The 22,020-nt window shown below is 47.1% G+C and overlaps 1 protein-coding gene across 1 annotated transcript in view; it reads right to left on the reverse strand.

The window, feature by feature from the left end:
• Positions 1 to 1,930: 1,930 nt before the first annotated feature.
• Positions 1,931 to 22,020, reverse strand: part of LOC147990671 (uncharacterized) — a 61,667-nt gene continuing 41,577 nt past the window's right edge. Inside the window, exon 2 of the mRNA XM_087538345.1 lies at positions 1,931 to 1,936. Within this exon, the coding sequence (XP_087394471.1) occupies positions 1,931 to 1,936 (6 nt within the window). The remainder of the gene's footprint in view (positions 1,937 to 22,020) is intronic.

The raw sequence follows: 22,020 nt of genomic DNA on the forward strand, positions 1-22,020 counted from the left end.
CGCGCGGATCTGGCGGTTGACTCGACCGAGTCAACGTGGTCGAGCGGGAGCTGGCGCTGGTCGTCGTTCTGAAGGAAAACGGCAGCGGCGGGTTCAGGGCGATGCGTGAACGGGCTAGGGCGGTGCAGGGCCGGGACGGCGTGGTGGCACAGGACTTGGGGGCGCTGGCGGCGGGGATGGAAGCAGGGGCGCGCCGCGGGTGGCTGGACGAAGCGCACGAGGAGGCATGCGCTCGTGCACGACCTCGCGAAGCAGGACGGTGGCGGCGGACTTGGCGCGGAGGCGAGCAGGAACTTGGAGGTTGGTTCCCCTGGCGGTGGCTGTGGAACGATTGACAGAAGATTAGAGAAAAGAGAGAGCCACGGGGAGGAGGAAGGAGAGATGGGTGGTGCGGGGCTGGCCTGGTTCCCTGCTGCTGGTCGGCGCAATGAGGGATGGCGCGGAAGTGGCTCGGGGTGGCGTCGCGGCTGGCCTGTTGCTCACCAGAGCTCTCCGGCGGTTGCGTGCTCGGGGACAGGAGGACACAGGAGGCGGGGAAGCTGCGGGCGAGGAGCTCTGGGAAGCATCCCTGGCGTGCTTCGGCTCATCGCCGGCAGGGATGGCTGGCTCCATGGAAGTGCTTGAGAAGAAGCAGAGGAGGCCGTGGACTCTGGCTGCTGGTCGAGATCGAGTTTTCTCAATCTGGAAGCCGGCTGGGATGGGTGCTGCTCGGGGAAGGGGAAGCTAGGGCAGTGGTTGGCTATGGTTTGGATCTAGGAAGATCGGGCAAGGGGAATTGGCCAGGTGGGATCTGGATCGCTCCCGAGGAAGGAGGAGACTTGTTCGAGCGCTTCGTTTGGGCTGGTGGGGTGACCGAGGAGAAGGTGGAGGCTCTAGTTGGTTCGCTGGTGATCCCGAGGGGAACCATAGAGAGTGGCGGCGGAGGGATTCGGAGGATGGGACAGGATAGGCTAGGGTTTGATCTGATATTTATATCAAATGAGTTTAGGTTAGGGGCTAACTCGTCCCTCCGATCAAAATCGGACGGTCAGGAAAAATAGGCTTGGGAGACCAAATAAAAAACGGTGATGTTTTGTAGATGTTTGGGGATGATGCGGATCCAACGGTGATGACTGTTCGGGTCGGGTCCGGGAATGTTTCGGACGCGCACGTGAGGGGTCGGTGCACTGTGCAAAGAGGGGTTTTCGGACCGTGCGATCGCGTCGGACGGCTTCGGACGCGAAGAGCGGTAGGTGGATGGACTAGGTGGACTGTGGCGAGGGAGAGGAGAGAAGAGAGAGAGAGAGGGCCCGATAACAGTTTCCGGAGACCGAAAATGTCCTACGATAGACCGGCTATACTGCCGCTATAGTTTAACGGTTGGGCTATCAAAAAAACTCCGAATGCGATGAAACTTGGCAGGCGACCTACTAACACTATAACAACACCGCATGCCAACTTTCAACCCAATCTGAGAACATTTTCCGGCCACTTATAAAATACTATTTCGGGCATGCCGCGGGCGCGTGTAAGTGTGTCTGGGTTCAGAACGGACAACGGACGGAACGAGGAGACCGGGACGGATGCAAGTTTTTCAAAACATGCAGATGCAATGCGGATGATGACATGGCAAGATGCAACACGCAAGCGAATGACATGGCAACGACGGCGAATAACTGGAAGACACCTGGCGCATCGGTCTCGGGGTGTCACACTGTTGATACAGATGTTTCTTGAACTACTAAGCATACTATGATAACCACATCCATTGTTGCGAGGTGATAGAGGCGAGGGGCCCGATCTTTTGATGAGACGATAACTATCGATTTGGTGGAGATGACTTTGACGATCTGACTACAAACGTGCACGACGTTGCGCCTTAGCAATCGCTAAGCCAATCTCCTGAGCTTACTGACGATGATGGAAGCACGATCAGCCTGACCATGAAGGTCTATTCCTGCACGCAATCGAAGAATAAGCAAGAATGTGGTAATGCAATTTGAATATTGCAAATATATATGAAGTATTGATAAAGGTGGGGATCCGAAAGCAGCCTTGGTCTGGTCGTTGGACACAAACGAAGTACACAAAGTTGCAATGGCTAACTTTTAACTAAACAAATCCCAAGGAAAAAGCTACTAGATGGATCTACTTATATAGGAGCAAGGGGTGGCGGCCAAGGATGTGTGACGATGTCCCAAGGCATCCTAAAACTAAACGTAGGTCGTACAAGGCTCATGGGCCCAAGTGGAGGTGATGCAACACGTTTGGACTTGTAGTTTGACTCGGATTCTGCTGCAGCGTCAGATTGTTTCATCGATAACTCAATGCTCCAGACGAATTTTAAGGTGAATCCCATTGAGTTGGAAAGTGCACGAAATCTAATTTCCAACAAAAAAGGAATCACCCAATTCGGAGTCTGTATGAAAGAGTTATTGGTGTTTTGAGTCAGGTATGTCTGTGTAGTCTGAATCTGAGTCCAGAACGTGAGAGACTTGGACTCTATCTTCTCTTGGCCCAAAAGTGACGTGAGAAGACTTTTTGAACGGAACCTAAACTTCTCTTTTTCCATTATCTTCATACGTGGATTGTATAAACGTCCCATACACCTGCAATTAGGCATGACAAAAAAGTTTGTGAAGTATCTTTGTCCTGGATGACATAAATAAATTGTTGCATAGTTTGCATTAGAAATCACCTCACAAATATACATGTATGCAATATTTTTGGTCGTATCCAAGGTAGTCATGTCCTCATCATCCTACCCTTCTTGAAAACAAAGCCGTCCTCGGCGTTGCTTAATCTGAAATGTGGCTAACAAAAGAGATAAGGTGTACATGTTGTATATGCATATGTCATCCATTTTTACTTCCCTTGGTTTTTGCACATATGACACATGTGTACATGAGTAACTTTCATAATTCATAAAATCCGAAGCCAAAATATTATCACAAGAAGTAGAAGGCATGAAAATATTGCAACTGAGTTTGCATATATAAGTGAAGCTCTTATTCATTTCAAAAGGTTGACAACGTTCATCATTAAACCATCCCAACATTTGTGAATAAACCTTACTTGCATCAAATTTACATGCTACAACATGCTTAAATAAGCAAACATGCAATAAGTCATTTGACACAGAATCATCAACAAGATTAGAGGTCATATCAAAATGATTAAACATTGGCACAATTATTTTCAAACGTATTTGATCCAAATCTGATTTATTCCTGGATTCACATGGTTCTTTCATATTAACAGTTAATTCAATGGGTCCACTCGAAATTGTTGATCTTTTAGTTGTTTGATCACATGGAAAAGTCAAATTATCAACATAGTCCTCTAAAATAGGTGGTGTGATCAAAGTAGTGGGTAGCTGATCAGATGGTGCATTTAAATTGACAAGGAATTCCTCATTCTCATGTAGAGGTGGAAGATCAGTACCTTTTTCATTACCTCTTACGATCAACTTAGCTGATGTAGTCACTCTCGAGGGTGATGTGTCACATGGTGGAGGTGACGTAATCCTTACAACAACGGATGTGGTTGTCATAGTACAACTAGTAGTTGAAGGAACAACCGTATCAACTCTTGGAATGTGCACCGTATGCTTATTCTCCTTATGGGCAACATGTCATTTTATTTCCTATTCAACTTTGCAAGCAAGACGAAACAAACGGTCCACAGGATAACACTCTTCATGAATTAGTATCTCTTGAATATCACGGCTTAATCCTCCCCAAAATCTATCCATTAAATCTTCTTCATTTTCTTGTAAAAAGGTATGCAACAAGGTAGTTTGTAAATCATCATAATATTTTGTTACGGCGTCACTACCTTGTTTTAATTGTTATAGTTTTTTAATCATAACACGAGTATAATAAATATTGAAGAATCTATCTCTCATGAGAAGTTTTAAATCAACCCATGTAGTAGGTATATAATCAGGGTATAACCGAGAATGTTCGCTCCACCAAACTAAAGCAAAGCTACTGAATGTACTAACTGTAGATTTAACTTTCCTACGCTCATCAAAATTATGAGACGCAAATCTAGCATTTATCTCGTACTCCCGTTCAATATATAAATCAGGCCTAAAACGACCAGTAAATGGTGGCATGGAAACATTAACCTGATTATGTGCATTCTGATGTTGTTGCTCCTCTTGTGACGTCTGTTGTATTTTCTTAGGTGGTGGCAAATCTCCCACGACCGATGAAGCCCAAGAACTAACAACTCTGGAACCTGCCATAGTTAGTAGAAAACAAGAAACAAAATCCGAAAATAATATTCCTATGAACTACTAGGATGTGGTGGTAAAACCCTCACAGTATAGCAAATATCAATATCTTACAAGTTCTTAGCATGCAGCAGGTGGTGACAGGCAACCAGCGGTGTCAAATAACTCTGAAGATTGAGTAAAGTGATTGCCAGGGGAACGTACGTATACACGGTTTAGAAATATGTGGATCTTCGAAGGCATAAATATTTGGTAGAAAAATATTAGCAATCAATTAGAGATGCAATGTTGAAAAAACGCTCAACGACGGTACTGTGCTGGTCCTAGGCGAGACCGCACTAGAGACACGAGTCTAGAACACTAATGAGGTCACGTCGTATACAACTAGCATCAATAAAGGAAACGAAGTAGCTCTGGACAGCAAGATATAAGTGAAGATCACAACGGCAGTAAAGATACTGATGAAAAACAACTACCAAGCAGGATATACAACAACTCTCTCTCCAACTTTCCTCTTGAAAAGTTTGAGCCAATTTTCTGATAATTTTTTCAAAGAATGCTACTAACTCAAGCTTTCGAATGCAAAAAGAATCACTCAATTCCGAATTGATATGAGGAGTCAAAGAATTCTAAAACTGACCTGAAAAACTGGAACAAGTTGTAGGCACGAACTTCGAAGGGCAAAAAGACCTATTTAGAAGCCAATTTTGAGACGCCACATATTAAAGTAGCTTTTGCAACTATTCAGATGTGGCTCGTCGCTAGCTTTAACTTGAGTACTTGTGGAGCCAAAGCGGACTTCGTATGAGAAAGATATGCCTGTTTTACTGAACACTTCGCAAAACAAATTCCAATCCGAATTCAGGTAAGAGATTGATTCTAGATAGATCCAAAATTTCTTTTTTTTCTCATTTTTTTCTTTCTCTCCTTTTTTCTTTGACTTATTTTTTACTTTTCTGCCTTTGTTTTTTCACTCTTCCTCTTTCCAAGACAAACTAGATAAGATGTAGACTGGATCAAGCGAAGATCTGAACGACCTCAACTATGATTGTGACAATGAACGATGGGAAGCACTGTAACGCCCCGGATACAACTTTCCATATTTGTAACTCCGACTCTTGCCTTTTCCGGAGATGCGATATGAGTTTCCCTTCATGGTTGGGTTTTTTTGTCTTCGTTTTGCTTTTTTTTTCATGTCATGTATTTCATATCATGTCATCATGTGCATCTCATTTGCATTCTTGTTCGTCTCATGCATCCGAGTATTTTCCCCGTTGTCCGTTTCGCAATCCGATACTCCCACTTGCACCCGGCGCACCCCTCTTGTCTCTTTTCGTGAGCGGGTGTTAAACGTTCTCGGAATGGACCGAGATTTGCCAAGTGGCCTTGGTACACCACCGGTAGACGACCCATCAAATTTCGTGCCATTTGGAGTCCGTTTGATGCTCCAACGCTTAACTGGATAATCGTAAAGGCCTTTTTTGTGTTGCAGCCCAACACCCCTCCAAAACAGCCCAACAACCCATCTAAACCATTTCCATGTCCTCCGCCGTCGGATCACGATCGTGTGGGCGAAAACAGCACCTCATTTAGACACTCCCACCTCCTTCTACCTATATATATGTGATCCCCTCCGAATTTCGTGCAGATGAACCCTAGCCCCGCTCCCCTCGCGCCGCCGGACACGTCCAACTCCGGCCGGACATGTCAAGCCTCCGCGTTGCCCGGACCAATCCGGGGACGCCACATCATCATGCCGCCGCCCTCGCCCACTCACAGCGCGCCACCTTACCCGCGCCACCTCACTGCGCCTCCCACCACCGCCGCTGGCCCCGCAAGCCCATCCGGGGCCCTCCCGAGCCCATGGGAGCCCGGATCCCGCCACCCATTGCTCCGCGCAGCGTTGCCCGCTCGCCGCCAACGTTCACCGGTGCTGCCTCGCCAGCGCGACCATAGATTTCTTTTCCTCTTGCATATCTTCAGGACTGAGAAATAGAACACCCCTTTTCTTAGGAGTTGGCTTAGGGGTTGGTTCAGGAACTGGATCAGGGATTGGATCAGGAAGTGTCCAATTATTTTCATTAGTCAACATATTATTCAATAGAATTTCAGCTTCATCTGGTGTTCTTTCCCTGAAAACACAACCAGCACAACTATTCAGGTGGTCTCTGGAAGCATCGGTTAGTCCATTATAAAATATATCAAGTATTTCATTTTTCTTAAGAGGATGATCAGGCAAATCATTAAGTACTTGGAGAAGCCTCCCCCAAGCTTGTGGGAGACTCTCTTCTTCAATTTGAACAAAATTATATATTTCTCTTAAAGCAGCTTATTTCTTATGAGCGGGGAAATATTTAGCAGAGAAGTAATAAATCATATCATGGGGACTATGCACACAACCAGGATCAAGAGAATTAAACCATGTCTTAGCATAACCCTTTAATGAGAACGGAAATAATTTAAGGATATAATAATAGTGAGTTTTCTAATCATTAGTGAACAGGGTGGCTATATCATTTAATTTAGTAAGATGTGCCACAACAGTTTCAGATTCATAGCCATAAAAAGGATCAGATTCAACCAAAGTAATTATATCAGGGTCGACAGAGAATTCATAATACTTATCAGTAACAAAGATAGGTGAAGTAGCATAAGTAGGATTATATTTCATTCTAGCATTCAAAGTTTTTTGTTTCAGCTTAGCTAAAAGCTTCTTAAGATCACTCCTATCATTGCAAGCAAGAAAGTCTCTAGCAGTTTCTTCATCCATAACATAACCTTCAGGAACAACAGGCAATTCATATCTAGGGGGAGAATCTTCATCATCACTTTCATCAATATTATCAGTTTCAATACTTTCATTCTCTCTAGCCCTAGCAAGTTGTTCATCAAGAAATTCACCAAGTGGCACAGTAGTATCAAGCATAGAAGTAGTTTCATCATAAGTATCATGCATAGCAGAAGTGGCATCATCAATAACATGCAACATATCAGAATTAATAGTAGAAGCAGGTCTAGGTGTCGCCAGCTTACTCAAAACAGAAGGTGACTCAAGTGTAGAGCTAGATGGCAGTTCCTAACCTCCGCTAGTAGTTGAGGGATAAATCTTGGTTCTTGGATCTTTTAAGTTCTTCATAATGATAAGCAGATATAAATCCCAAGTGACTCAAAGAATAGAGCTATGCTCCCCGGCAATGGCGCCAGAAAATAGTCTTGATAACCCACAAGTATAGGGGATCGCAACAGTTTTCGAGGGTAGAGCATTCAACCCAAATTTATTGATTCGACACAAGGGGAGCCAAAGAATATTCTCAAGTATTAGCAGCTGAGCTATCAATTCAACCACACCTGGAAACTTAATATCTGCAGCAAAGTGTTTAGTAAATACGCAAAGAACAACATATGGAAAGCTCGTAGGCAATGGATCGGTGATAGAGAATTATGCCGGATGTGGTTCATCATGTAACAGTCACCAATGTAATGTAGGCATGTATTCTGAATATAGTCATACGTGCTTATGGAAAAGAACTTGCATGACATCTTTTGTCCTACCCTCCCGTGGCAGCAGGGTCCTATTGGAAACTAAGGGATATTAAGGCCTCCTTTTAATAGAGTACCGGATCAAAGCATTAACACATAGTGAATACATGGACTCCTCAAACTACGGTCATCACCGGGAGTGGTCCCGATTATTGTCACTTCGGGGTTGCCGGATCATAACACATAGTAGGTGACTATAGACTTGGATCAAGAACTCTCATATATTCATGAAAACATAATAGGTTCAGATCTGAACTCATGGCACTCAAGCCCTAGTGACAAGAATTAACCATAGCAAAGTCATAGCAACATCAGAACATAGTGGATACTGGGGATCAAACCCTAGCAAAAGTAACTCGATTACATGATAAATCTCATACAACCCATCACTGTCCAGCAGGCCTACAATGGAATTACTCACACACAGCAGTGAGCATCATGAAATTGGTGATGGAGGATGGTTGATGATGACGATGGCGACGGATTCCCCTCTTCGGAGCCCTGAACAGCCTCCAGATCAGCCCTCCCGAGAGAGTTTAGGGCTTGGCGGCGGCTTCGTATCGTAAAACGCGATGAATCCTTCTCTCTGGTTTTTTCTCCCCGAAAGTGAATATATGGAGTCAAGGTTGAGGTTGGTGGAGCGTCAGGGGGCCCACGAGGCAGGGGGCGCCCAGGGGGTAGGGCGCGCCCCCCACCCTCGTGGACAGGTGGAGGCCCCCCTAACGTGGATCTTCCTTCCAGTATTTTTTATATATTCCAAAATAATTCTCCATTGATTTTCAGGTCATTCCGAGAACTTTTATTTCTGCACAAAAATAACACCATGGCAATTCTGCTGAAAGCAGCGTCAGTCCGGGTTAGTTCCATTCAAATCATGCAAGTTAGAGTCCAAAACAAGGGCAAAAGTGTTTGGAAAAGTAGATACGACGGAGATGTATCTGCCTCCTCCACGACCATAGCCACGATCACCATGCTTGGGGCGACGACCAAGACGCCAATCGCGAAGGGCCCTAAGCTCCTAGCAGTCATTAGTGTTGTGGCTATGCATGTTGTGTAAGATGCAGAATGGGCGGTTGCCCGTGGGAGGTTCGTCATGGTCGTGGCAACGCTTCATCTCAGGTTCAACCGCAAGCATGGTGGGACCCTTGCGCTTCGCCTCCTTAGCTGATGTAGGGTAGAACCCTAAACGGCCGATCTTTCACGATAGGAGCGGATCCCACGAAGAACACGAGAAACACGAGGGTGGAAACAAGGGGAAACACAAGAGAATCACTCAACCAACAAGACTTTGGAGGTGTCAGACAGTCAAGACTTTGGAGACAACAAGTGCGGGACTTGAGTCTTCATCACAAAATACTTGTTCTTCTTCATTGTTCACTTGGCGGTGCATGGCGACTTGCTCAAGGGCTTCCATTTCGCCTTCACTCATGGAGTCATAAGTGCCATCGTCGTTGAAGACCATGGTTCGCTTGTTGGTGCACTCATAGGACTTGTGGCCTCGGCCTCAGCAAGTGAAACACTTGAAGGAACTTGTCTTGACGGTCTCATCGGTTGGGGTTGATGATGATGAAGCTCTCGGCTTGAAGTTCCTCGTAGGAGGATGTCTTGTAGTTGATGAAGCTTTCTTGGAAGTCGACTTGTCGATGTTGGTAGTAGAAGGCTTTGTAGTCGGTGTTGGAGTTGTTGAAGCTTGGTTGTTGGAGAAGCCGTAGGACTTGGATGAGAACTTGGCATACTTGAAATCATCTTGCACTTGGCGTTCTGCTTTGGTAGCTTGGTGCACTATCTCGATGAGATTTGAGTATGGTTGGAAGTCGGCGATCTTCTTGATGGGATGATTGAGTCCATTCAAAAAATGTGCCATTGTTTGCACATCATCTTCCGTGACATTGGCTCTTATCATTGCAATCTCCATCTCCTTGTAGTATTCTTCAACGCTCTTTGTTCCTTGCTTGAGTTGTTGGAGTTTCTTGAAGAGGTCGTGGTTGTAATAGGTAGGTACGAAGCGTGCTCTCATGACATCCTTCATTTGCGCCCAAGTAGTGATGGGTAGTTCACCTCTTGCCTCTCGGCACTCTATGATTTGTTCCCACCAAATGAGGACTTAGTCTTGGAACTCAAGGGATGCCATCGCGATCTTCTTCTCTTCTTCGTAATTATGCAAACGGAAGATCTTGTCAACTTTCAATGCCCATGAAAGGTACTCTTCGGGATCGTTGCTTCCGTTGAACTTGGGCATGGTGAACTTGAGCTTGCCATAGCGTTGCTCTTCATTGTGTTGGGGTCAGGGATGATGACGCCCATGTTGTTAATGATTGTTCAAGTCGTGGTGCTCTTCGCGCGAAGGGTTGTCATCGTCATGTTCTTCTTGTCATGGAGGATCTCCAATGTCGTCATGCTCTGGATTGACTTGTTGTTCTTGGCGAGCTTGTGGAGGAGCTTGTCGAGCTCGATGAGGAACTTGAAGATGCACGCAAGCTTGAAATCTTCGTTCTTGAATTTCTTCGCGAAGTGCTTCCTCTTGTTCACGGGCTTGTCGGCTTCGGTCGGCTACGGCTCGACTCGAATTTCGTAGAGCTTTCTACGCCGCAAGTGCTTAAGCGTCACGGAGTTGTTGTTCTTGACGTTGTGCCTCGGCATCTTGAGCATTTTGGTGTAGACGCGCTCGCTCTTACTCTTCATGTTGGCGTTGTCGTTGCCATTCTCGTGCTAGCGCAAAGGCCTCTTGAGTTTGACATTGTCGGCGCTCTTGAGAGTCGGTGTCGCATAAGGGATTGAGGCTTGCTTGACAGTCGGTGCGCGCGGCTCGGCAAAGAGTGTTCGATGTCGGTGTACTTGAGCCGGAGAGGGTGAAGTCGGAGTGGCGGCTTGAACAGCTCCTTGAAGTGGAAGACGAGCGGTTGAGCAACAAAGCACGAATTTCGTCCATCCTTGCATCATTCTCTTGCTTGTGATCATCGAGCTTGTGGTCAGAGTAGTCCCTTGTACGTTGCTCGGAAAGTCGCAAGTCGGAGGCAAGGTTGTCGATGCGTTCACTCATAGCTTGTTGCTCTTGATGCAAAGCACGTTGTGCACCAAAGAGGTGACTCTTGGTGATGAAGGAGTTCATGTCGTCGTCTTGCTCCATGAAGAGTGGGTTGGTAGAAGTACTTGGCCTATCCATTATTCCAAGACAAATGTGAGTGGTAGAAAGAGAAGAACGAGTACCAAATGTACCTTGACCGAAGTTGAAAGTGGATCGAGGATCACTCCAATGTAGGACAAGGAAATAGCACAATTGGTACTAGCTCTTGTCGGTTTCTCACACCTACACAAGTACAAGCTTTTGGTGGAGCTTGGTTAGGATGGTGGCACAAAATTTGATGCAATTGTAAGTGAGCTTCAATAATGTTGGAAAAGATTCGCAAGATGCAATGTAACAAGTAGACCAAGCATATAAGGTACACGGAAACACACACGCAAAAAGATAAGTGGGGTTGTGCAACCAAGGGTGAGCCAAAATGTGGAATCCACAAAAATGCTCTTGTTGCACAACACTAGAGAGACGCTAGCACGATTGCACAAAAGGCGGATACAAGAACTTGTGCACAACCTACTTAGCAAAAATGCGACGACTTCTATCCCAAATATGCTCTATGCAAGGAGTTGCTATGATATGATCCAAGATGATCGAGTATGACAATCTTAATGTTGTAAGATGCTATGGTTCTTTCTTTAAAGCTCTTTGCTTAAAAGCTGGTTTGGCTCTTTGATGTTTGAGCTCTTTTCTCATGCAATGCTTGACGAACCAAGATAGCAAATGAGTATGCGATGACAACTTTATGACACAAGAGATGATACCAATATATGCAACAATGATGTATGTATGCTATGGGAAGTATGATCACTAATGTGCACAAGTCTCGTTGCCGGCAATACACAATGGCTAGTCTCGATGGGTAAGCAACGCAAAGGAGTAAGGCTATGATGGCTATCAATGTAATGGCAAGAGTGATATGTCCAATACCAAGATGAGGTTACCGGTCTTGCTTCCGTTATGGTGTCAAAATGGTGGCACGAATACCAAGGTGTAGTCGAGGTGGTCGTTGTTGATGACGATGTAGGACGATGGTGATGATGTAGAACGCATCTGTGTCGAAGATGAGCGGCGGTGATGTCGAAGTCGAACCGTACCTAGATAGCCGAAACACAAAAGGATACGGTATCGCAACTCAAATTCTCAAACCTCGAAGTAGCAAATGTGTCGGAGAGCAAAACGGTCCAAAAATGGTTGGGTTATGCGGAAGTGGTGGAGGTATGCGGAAGTATATATGGTATATGGTGGGCACCGGAAACAAAATGTGGTGAAAGATGGACGGAAAATGGGGTGGTGGATGGAGATGTCGCTGCCAGGGGTCGGATGTCCGGGGGGAAGGCTGGATGTCCGGGCATGACGGGCCGGATGTCCGGGCTCTGGATCCGGGGACGAACGGGATGAACACCGCGTGGAGAGGTTAAATCCGGGCGAAAATTGGAGGAATATGTGGATGCAAATTGGGGGAAAATGGATGGGAAGCTATATCCACTCAAAACAAAGCAAATCCACGGATCCAAACCAATAAAATCTCAACACACCAAAAAATCACAAAAAAAATTTGGGGCTATTTTTGGTGGGGAATTTTTGCATTAGGATGAAAAACAACAAAACAAGGCTAGAAACCCAATGGGGAGGCTCTGAAATCGTGATCAACGTGGCTCTAGATACCAAGATGATGTAGGGTAGAACCCTAATCGGCCAATCTTTCACGAAAGGAGCGGATCCCACGAAGAACACGAGAAACACGAGGGTGGAAACGAGGGGAAACACGAGAGAATCACTCAACCAACAAGAAATAGTCACACATATGCTAGATCCTCGAGTACGTAAAGTAAGATACACGATCCACGATCAACTAGGGACGATACACGGTAACCGGTCTTCTCCGTGAGGAGGTCTTGAAGTTCTTCTCCAAAAGGAGGTCTTAAATCCAAATGGATCTTCTCTGTAGAGGCCGCGGTCTCTCTCGTGGAGTAGATCCGATGTGGATGAGCAATGCTCTATCTCTAAAATGAGCTAAACAAATGCTAACCCTAGAAAGTTGTATGGGGTGGAGTATATATAGTCTAGGGGGGAGAAGGGATACACGGGCCTCGGCCCTTCACTATGCACAGACATGGGAGGCGGGATGTCCGGGCTGGTCGGGCCGAATGTCCGGGCTTTCAGGCGACGCCGGATGTCTGGGCTGGGGGGCGGATGTCCGGGCTGGAGTGGTGGCATTTATTGCTCTCGGGTTCGGAGGGGCCGGATTTCCGGGGCGGTGGCCGGATGTCCGGGGGCTCGGGAGAGGCCGGATATCTGGGCTGTCGGGGCCGGTTGTCCGAGGCCTGTAGCTTCTGGCGGTTGTGCTGCTGTAGTGGATGACGCTCCAGGGGCCGGATGTCTGGGGCCTGGGAGATGCTCTTGGCTCCTTCCGTTGGTTCTCCTCATCCGTGGACTTGGGGACTTGTACATCTTCATGCGCATCTTCGGGAGGGCCCTCTTGTTGCCTAATCATGCACAACACCTCAGACTTAGGTAGTAGCCATGTCTCATGCATAGAAAGTGGGAGTTCGGAGAGGAGTGAGTTCACCTTATCTTTGATAGCCTTGGCTCGGGCTCATGTCATAGGTCCAAGTGGTGTCATTGGAGGTGTAGGTGCGTCTATGAGGATGATCTTGGGATGCTCCACATCATCTCCCCTCCCTTTGGGAAGATCCGTCCTCGGATCAAAATCCTCATCACCATGGTAAGGCGAGAGATCTTTGATGTTGAAGATGTCGCTCATGGAGTACTTGTCACGAGGGATGTCGATCTTGTATGCGTTATTGTTGTAGCGTGCAAGAACCTTGAATGGCCCATCCACGCGTGGTCAAAGTTTGGACTTGCGTTCTTGGGGAAAGCGGTCCTTGCGAAGGTGTAGCGACACGAGGTCTCCAATGTTGAATATCATAGGGTGCTTGTTGACGTTGAGCTTGGTCGCAAGGTGTTGTACTTGGCGCTCGATGGTGTTTGTTGTATCTTCATGAACCTTCTTGAGATTGGTCGCTCGTGCACTTGCGTCCCAATTGATGCGCTCTTGGAGTGGTAGAGGGAGAATATCCAATGGTGACAAAGGGTTGAATCCGTAGACGACCTCAAAAGGGCACTTGCCGGTTGTTGAGTGTCTTGCTCGGTTGTAGGCGAACTTGGCGATGGGTAGACACTCCTCCCACTCCTTGATGTTCTTCTTGATAAGTACTCGAAGTAGAGCGGAGAGTGTGCGGTTTGTCACCTCCGTTTGGCTATCGGTTTGAGGATGGTACACCGTGAAGAAGAGTAGCTTGATTCCGAGCTTGGCGCATAGGGTCTTCCAAAAGTAGCTAAGGAACTTGACGTCGCGGTCCGAGATGATAGTCTTTGGCACACCATGGAGACGCAATATTTCCCTACAAAAGAGATTAGCAACATGTGAAGCATCGTGTATCTTGTTGCAAGGAATAAAATGTGCCATTTTTGAGAAACGGTCCACAACGACAAATATGGAATCTTTCCCATTTCGAGTCCTAGGCAAACCAAGTACAAAGTCCATGATAATGTCTTCCCATGGTTGGTATGGAATTGGTAGAGGCATATAGAGGCCATGAGATTGAGCTTTGGACTTAGCTTTGCGACATGTAGAGCATCGGTTGGTGAAACGATTGACGTCCCGAAACATCTTTGCCCAAAAGTAGTTCTTCGAGAGCGTGGCGAACGTCTTGTCGCGTCCGAAATGTCCCATTAAGCCTCCTCCATGAGATTCCTGCAAAAGCAACAAACGAAGAGAGGACTCGAGGATGCAAAGTTTGTTAGCTCTCATAAGATATCCATCGTTTATGTAATAGCGTTCCCAAGATGTATTCGACAAACACTTGGCATAAGGAGTAGCAAAAGTTGCATCATGCTCATACAAGTCTTTGGTATGCTCGAAGCCAATGACATCTAACTCAAGTTGTGTAACAAGCATGCATATGCGGGAAAGAGCATCCGCTACAATGTTTTCTTTACCCTTGATGTACTTGATGACATAAGTAAAAGACTCAATAAATTCACTCCATTTAGCATGACGCTTGTTCAACTTGGTTTGTCCCTTAAGATACTTGAGAGTCTAATGATCGGTATGAATGATAAACTCATGGGGACGAAGGTAATGTTCCCATTCATGCAAAATGTGGACTAAAGCATATAGCTCTTTGTCATAGATGGGATAATTGAGTTGCGCTCCGGAAAGTTTCTCACTAAAGTAAGCTATGGGGCGCTTCTCTTGCGTTAACACACCTCCTATGCCATTACCACTAGCATCGCAATGAATCTCAAAAGGCTTGTCGAAGTTGGGTAAAGCAAGCACGGGAGCATGAGTAAGCAAATTCTTAAGCTCATTGAATGCGGTATCTTGGGATGGTCCCCAAACAAAAGGCGCATTCTTCTTTCTCAAAGCAAGCACAGACGAAGCAATGGTGCTAAAATCCTTCACAAAGTGACGATAGAAACCCACAAGGCCAAGAAAACTACGCACTTGATGCAAGTTGGTTGGTTGCGGCCAAGTCTTAATAGCATTGATCTTGGACTCATCAACATGAACACCCTTAGAAGAAACAACAAAACCCAAGAACTTATCAACACCAAAAAGGCATTTCTCCATATTAGCATAGAGGCGCTCTTTTCTAAGAGTTTGCAAAATGGTGCGGACATGGGTGACATGCTCTTTGATAGATTTGCTAAACACAAGAATGTCATCGAAGTAAACCACAACAAATATACCAATGTAAGGGCGAAAGCCATGATTCATAAGGCGCATAAAAGTTCCCGGTGCATCCGAAAGACCCATAGCCATGACTAACCACTCATACAAACCAAACTTGGTTTTGAAGGCGGTTTTCCATTCATCACCCTCTTGTATGCGGATTTGATAGTAACCACTCTTAAGATCAATTTCGGAAAATATAGTGGCACCACTAAGCTCATCAAGCATATCATCTAGGCGTGGAATGGGATACCTATAGCGAACGGTGATAGCATTGATAGGTCTACAATCGGAGCACATGCGAAAGCTAACGTCATGTATTGGTACAAGAATGACCGGGACGGTACAAGGGTCAAACTTTCACGCACATGTCCATGGTCGATGAGATGTTTTACTTGCCTTTGTATTTCTCTTGTTTCTTCGAGGTTGACACGGTAGGGAGCTTTGTTCGGAAGAGGTGCTCCGGGGATGAGGTCGATTCGGTGCTCAATGCCTCGTAGAGGAGGTAGACCCGGAGGTAGCTCATCGGGGAAAACATCTTGAAATTCCTGCAAAAGAGAAGACAACACTAGAGGAAGAGTGTGAGAAGTGTTAGTTTGTGGTGCATTGTCCTTGCACACGAGGACGTAGTGTAGGACACTAGATGGGTTCTCACACACTTCTCTTATCTCACGTTTGGTGGCAAATAGAACTAGGTTCTTGTTTTCGCTCATCGTGGAGGCACTCGATTTGGGCTTGTGGCGCTCACTCTCTTTTTGGTGGCTCGCTCTCTCACTATGGTCTCCACGATGGGTGGCTTGCTTGTCGGCAATCACTTGACTTGGCAACATTGGACGGAGGATGTACTCCTTGCCCTTCATCTTGAAGATGTAGTGGTTCGTTCGGCCGTTGTGGACGAGTCCTCTATCGAATTGCCATGTCCGTCCAAGGAGAAGATGACAAACAGTCATTGGAACGATGTCTCACTCCAAGGTGTCTTCATAGGTGCCGATTTTGAAGGAGACTTGTACTCGGTGCTCGACTTGGATGGTGCCGGAGTCACTAAGCCATTGCACTTTGTATGGATGTGGGAGCTTCTTCTTGGGCAATTGGAGCTTCGAGCAGAGTTCTTCACTTGCGAGATTATGACAACTCCCGCCATCGATGATGACCTTGACGGATCGTCCATTGATGTCGGCCTTGGTGTGGAATATGTGGCATCGTTGGTCTTCTTCTTGGTGATGTTGGAGAGTCAAGACTTCGGAGACAACAAGTGCGGGACTTGAGTCTTCATCACAAAAGACTTGTTCTTCTTCATTGTTCACTTGGCGGTGCATGGCGACTTGCTCAAGGGCTTCCATTTCACCTTCACTCATGGCGTCATAAGTGCCATCGTCATTGAAGACCATGGTTCGCTTGTTGGTACACTCATAGGACTTGTGGCCTCGGCCTCAACAAGTGAAACACTTGAAGGAACTTGTCTTGACGGTCTCATCGGTTGGGGTTGATGATGATGAAGCTCTTGGCTTGAGGTTCTTCGTAGGAGGATGGATTGTAGTTGACGAAGCTTTCTTGGAAGTTGACTTGTCAATGTTGGTAGTAGAAGGCTTTGTAGTCGGTGTTGGAGTCGTTGAAGCTTGGTTGTTGGAGAAGCCGTAGGACTTGGATGAGAACTTGGCATACTTGAAATCATCTTGCACTTGGCGTTCCGCTTTGGTAGCTTGGTGCACTATCTCGATGAGATTTGAGTATGGTTGGAAGTCGGCGATCTTCTTGATGGGATGATTGAGTCCATTCAAGAAACGTGCCATTGTTTTCTCATCATCTTCCGTGACATTAGCTCTTATCATTGCAATCTCCATCTCCTTTTAGTATTCTTCAATGCTCTTTGTTCCTTGCTTCAGTTGTTGGAGCTTCTTGAAGAGGTCGCGGTTGTAATAGGTAGGTATGAAGCGTGCTCTCATGACATCCTTCATTTGCGCCCAAGTAGTGATGGGTGGTTCACCTCTTGCCTCTCGGCGCTCTATGTTTTGTTCCCACCAAATGAGGACATAGTCTTGGAACTCAAGGGATGCCATCGCAATCTTCTTCTCTTATTCATAATTGTGCAAACATAAGATCTTGTCAACTTTCAATGCCCATGAAAGGTACTCTTCGGGATCGTTGCTTCCGTTGAACTTGGGCATGGTGAACTTGAGCTTGCCATAGCGTTGCTCTTCATTGTGTTGGGGTCAGGGATGATGACGCCCATGTTGTTAATGATTGTTCAACTCGTGGTGCTCTTCGCGCGAAGGGTTGTCATCGTCATGTTCTTCTTGTCATGGAGGATCTCCAATGTCTTCATGCTCTGGATTGACTTGTTGTTCTTGGCGAGCTTGTGGAGGAGCTTGTCGAGCTCGATGAGGAACTTGACGATGCATGCAAGCTTGAAATCTTCGTTCTTGAATTTCTTCGCGAAGTGCTTCCTCTTGTTCACGGGCTTGTCGGCTTCGGTCGGCTACGACTCGACTCGAATTGCGTAGGGCTTTTTGCGCCGCAAGTGCTTGAGCGTCATGGAGTTGTTGTTCTTAACGTTGTGCCTCGGCATCTTGAGCATTTTGGTGTAGACGCGCTCGCTCTTACTCTTCATGTTGGCGTTGTCGTTGCCATTCTCGTGCTAGCGCAAAGGCCTCTTGAGTTTGACGTTGTCGGCGCTCTTGAGAGTCGGTGTCGCATAGGGGATTGAGGCTTGCTTGACAGTCGGTGCACGCGGCTCGGCAAAGAGTGTTCGATGTCGGTGTACTTGAGCCGGAGAGGGTGAAGTCGGAGTGGCGGCTTGAACAGCTCCTTGAAGTGGAAGACGAGCGGTTGAGCAACAAAGCATGAATTTCGTCCATCCTTGCATCATTCTCTTGCTTGTGATCATCGAGCTTGTGGTCAGAGTAGTCCCTTGTACGTTGCTCGGAAAGTCGCAAGTCGGCGGCAAGGTTGTCGATGCGTTCACTCATAGCTTGTTGCTCTTGATGCAAAGCACGTTGTGCACCAAAGAGGTGACTCTTGGTGACGAAGGAGTTCATGTCGTCGTCTTGCTCCATGAAGAGTGGGTTGGTAGAAGTACTTGGCCTATCCATCATTCCAAGACAAATGTGAGTGGTAGAAAGAGAAGAACGAGTACCAAATGTACCTTGACCGAACTTGAAAGTGGATCGAGGATCACTCCAATGTAGGACAAGGAAATAGCACAATTGGTACTAGCTCTTGTCGGTTTCTCACACCTACACAAGTACAAGCTTTTGGTGGAGCTTGGTTAGGATGGCGGCACAAAATTTGATGCAATTGTAAGTGAGCTTCAATAATGTTGGAAAAGATTCGCAAGATGCAATGTAACAAGTAGACCAAGCACATAAGGTACACGGAAACACACACGCAAAAAGATAAGTGGGGTTGTGCAACCAAGGGTGAGCCAAAATGTGGAATCCACAAAAATGCTCTTGTTGCACAACACTGGAGAGACGCTAGCACGATTGCACAAAAGGCGGATACAAGAACTTGTGCACAACCTACTTAGCAAAAATGCAACGACTTCTATCCCAAATATGCTCTATGCAAGGTGTTGCTATGATATGATCCAAGATGATCGAGTATGACAATCTTAATGTTGTAAGATGCTATGGTTCTTGCTTAAAAGCTCTTTGCTTATCTTTCCTCTTTGCTTAAAAGGTTGTTTGGCTCTTTGATGTTTGAGCTCTTTTCTCATGCAATGCTTGACGAACCAAGATAGCAAATGAGTATGCGATGACAACTTTATGACACAAGAGATCACTAAAAAAAAGACACATCCGTGACCTTTTGGGCCGAACGAAATTTTTTTCTGTCATACATATGACACTTCTATGACGATAATTGTGACTAAACCCGGTATCATCATAGATGTGGTGGGCTCCTACTTCTATCACAAAAAATCATGACAGAAAATGGGCTTTTCGTCCTGCGCGGGCCGGAGACGCAGCTGCATGACATTCTTTGGGGCGTCCATGATGGAAAAAAACGTGGTAGAAGCGAGGGGGAGGAAAATTTCGGGGAGTTCCCAGTTACGCTGGGAGGTCGGCGGCCGAGCGATGCACGTTTCTCTCGTACACGTACGCGCGTGTGTGCAAGGCGTTGGCTCTAACTGAACCCGAGCGAGGCGTTGGGCTCTAACTGAACCCGAGCGATTGCACTGCAGGCTACGCGTTACTGAACCCGAGCGATCGATCGATGGCTGCTAACTGAACCCGATCGAGCGATTCCTTCGCTACTGCTGCTAACTGAAGCCGGTCGATGTTGCCTCTGGATGAACAGTGAGCGTTGGGGGGGGGGTTGGATGAACAGTTCCCGGTGGGGTGGATGAACAGGACCCCGTGGTGTTGCCTCTGGATGAACAGGATCCCGATCGATCGAGCCGGTTGGGGCTGGATGAACAGGACCCCGTGGAGGGCTGGATGAATAGGACCACCCCATGGAGGGCAGGAGGAACAGTAGACGGTGGAGGGCAGGATGAACAGTAGCCCGTGGAGGGGTGGTTGAACAGGAGCCCATGGAGAGGGCTGGTTGAACAGTAGCCGGTGGAGTAGCGCACGGTGGAGGCTGGATGAACAGGAGCCCGTGGATGAACTGTCGCAGGTGGAGGCTGGAGGAGGTCGACGGTGGATGAACAGTAGCTCGTGGAGGCTAGAGGGGGTCGGCGGTGGAGATGAACAGTATCCCGTGGAGTCCCGTTTTGCGGTACGCCACACCCCTCCCGATTAACAGGACCCCCGTTTCGACCGTGGCCGGTCGAACACAAGGCCGTTTCCTCCGTTTTGTGGTATGCCAGGCCTCGTTTCCATCGCCTGTTCCGTCCAAGCCCTTCCAATGAATACGACCATGCATTCCGTTCCGACCCAGCCGGTTGGCTCCCACGCGTTCTGTTGCCTCCCCATGAACACGACGCATTCCGTTGCCTCCCCATGAACACGACGCATTCCATTGCCTCCCCATGAACACGATGACGACGCTGCTTCTCCGTTCCGACCCAGCCATGTCAACGAGTCGTCGCCGTACGTATGCGTGAGTAGGCGTTCGAGACCCCGCCCGTATGTACACATACGTGGCCGTATTTTCTTTCTTGCACCCTGGCCGCATCTACTACGACACGTGTGCGCCTCTCCATCCACCAGTATATATGTACGTACACGTTCGCGACCAGAATGACAACGCTACGTACGCTTCGACCAGGTGGGTCCCGACTGTCAGGCACTTCCTTGCCTGCGAAGATGTAGCTGGTGGGTCCCAGCAGTCAGGGGGCGAATCGTTTTGTTTTTTGTTTTGCCCAGACGCACTTCCTTGTGTGCGAAGGTGTAGCTGGTGGGTCCCAGCAGTCGGGGGCCTGGTGGGTCCCAGCAGTCAGGGGGCGAATCGTTTTTTTTCGGACGCACTTCCTTGCGTTCGAAGATGTAGCTCGTGTGTCCCAGCAGTCATGGGGCGAATCATTTTTTTCACGAAATACGATGGCCTGTCCGGTGGGTCCCCGCTGTCAGGTGGAGGAATAATTATTTTGCTCGTAATAAGGAGGCACTTCCTTGCGGCTGCCGTGGACCCAACTGTCAGCCTCTCCACGTACAGTACTCTTCCGATGGAAGTCGGTCGTTGACCACGTTGACCACACCGCGCTAAGAGCACCAGGGCGGTGGTCTGGACGACGGCGAGGCCTAGGAAGGGGACGACGCGGAGCCGGGGAAGACGCAGCAGTGGAAGCCCGCGCGGAGAGGAGTACGAGGGTTCACTAGTTCGGCTGCGGTGTGAGGCTACCGTCGCCGCAGAATAACAGGGGGTGTGGGTGAGTAGAGGGATGGCCTGGCCAGCAGTGGGAGTAGTACGGGGTGGTGAGGCCTCCGCGGCATCACAGCCGGCCACGGGAGGCAGGAGCACGTGACACGACCGGCGCTGCTTTGGGTGGCTGGAGCAAGAAGACCAGAGGTTGAAGAAGCACTACGGCCGTTGGATGGACATCGTACGATCACTGCAGCTAGAATCGTTTATATTGACTAAGTTGACAAAGCCCTTGGTACGCGTCAACTTAGTAGGCCCATAGCTCGGATTTGGCAGAGAACATATAGCCCATTTGTGATTTGTAAGAATGTACAACCCATTTTTTAATTCTAATGGAATTTACTACAGTCCATTTACATTTTGTTAAAAGTACAGCCCAACTTCTAGCTAGGACAATGATTAATAATTTCAAACAACCGCTCAAAACAGAATTCAAATAAAATTCCCACATTTTGATGGGATCTGAAATATTTGTATCTGAAATTTCTAGTCAGGTTAAATATAATTTCAAAATAAAGTTGTATTACGTTAAAATCCAACGAAATATTACGCGCGCAACAAGTAATGAAATTAAAATTTTCAAATTCCAAAAATAATATATTTTTCAAACTAATTACGTGTTTGGTGCATAGTAAC

Source organism: Triticum urartu, chromosome 1A (assembly GCF_056163025.1).
Source record: "Triticum urartu cultivar PI428250 chromosome 1A, HENAU_Tu73, whole genome shotgun sequence".
In the NCBI taxonomy this organism is placed as follows: domain Eukaryota; kingdom Viridiplantae; phylum Streptophyta; class Magnoliopsida; order Poales; family Poaceae; genus Triticum; species Triticum urartu.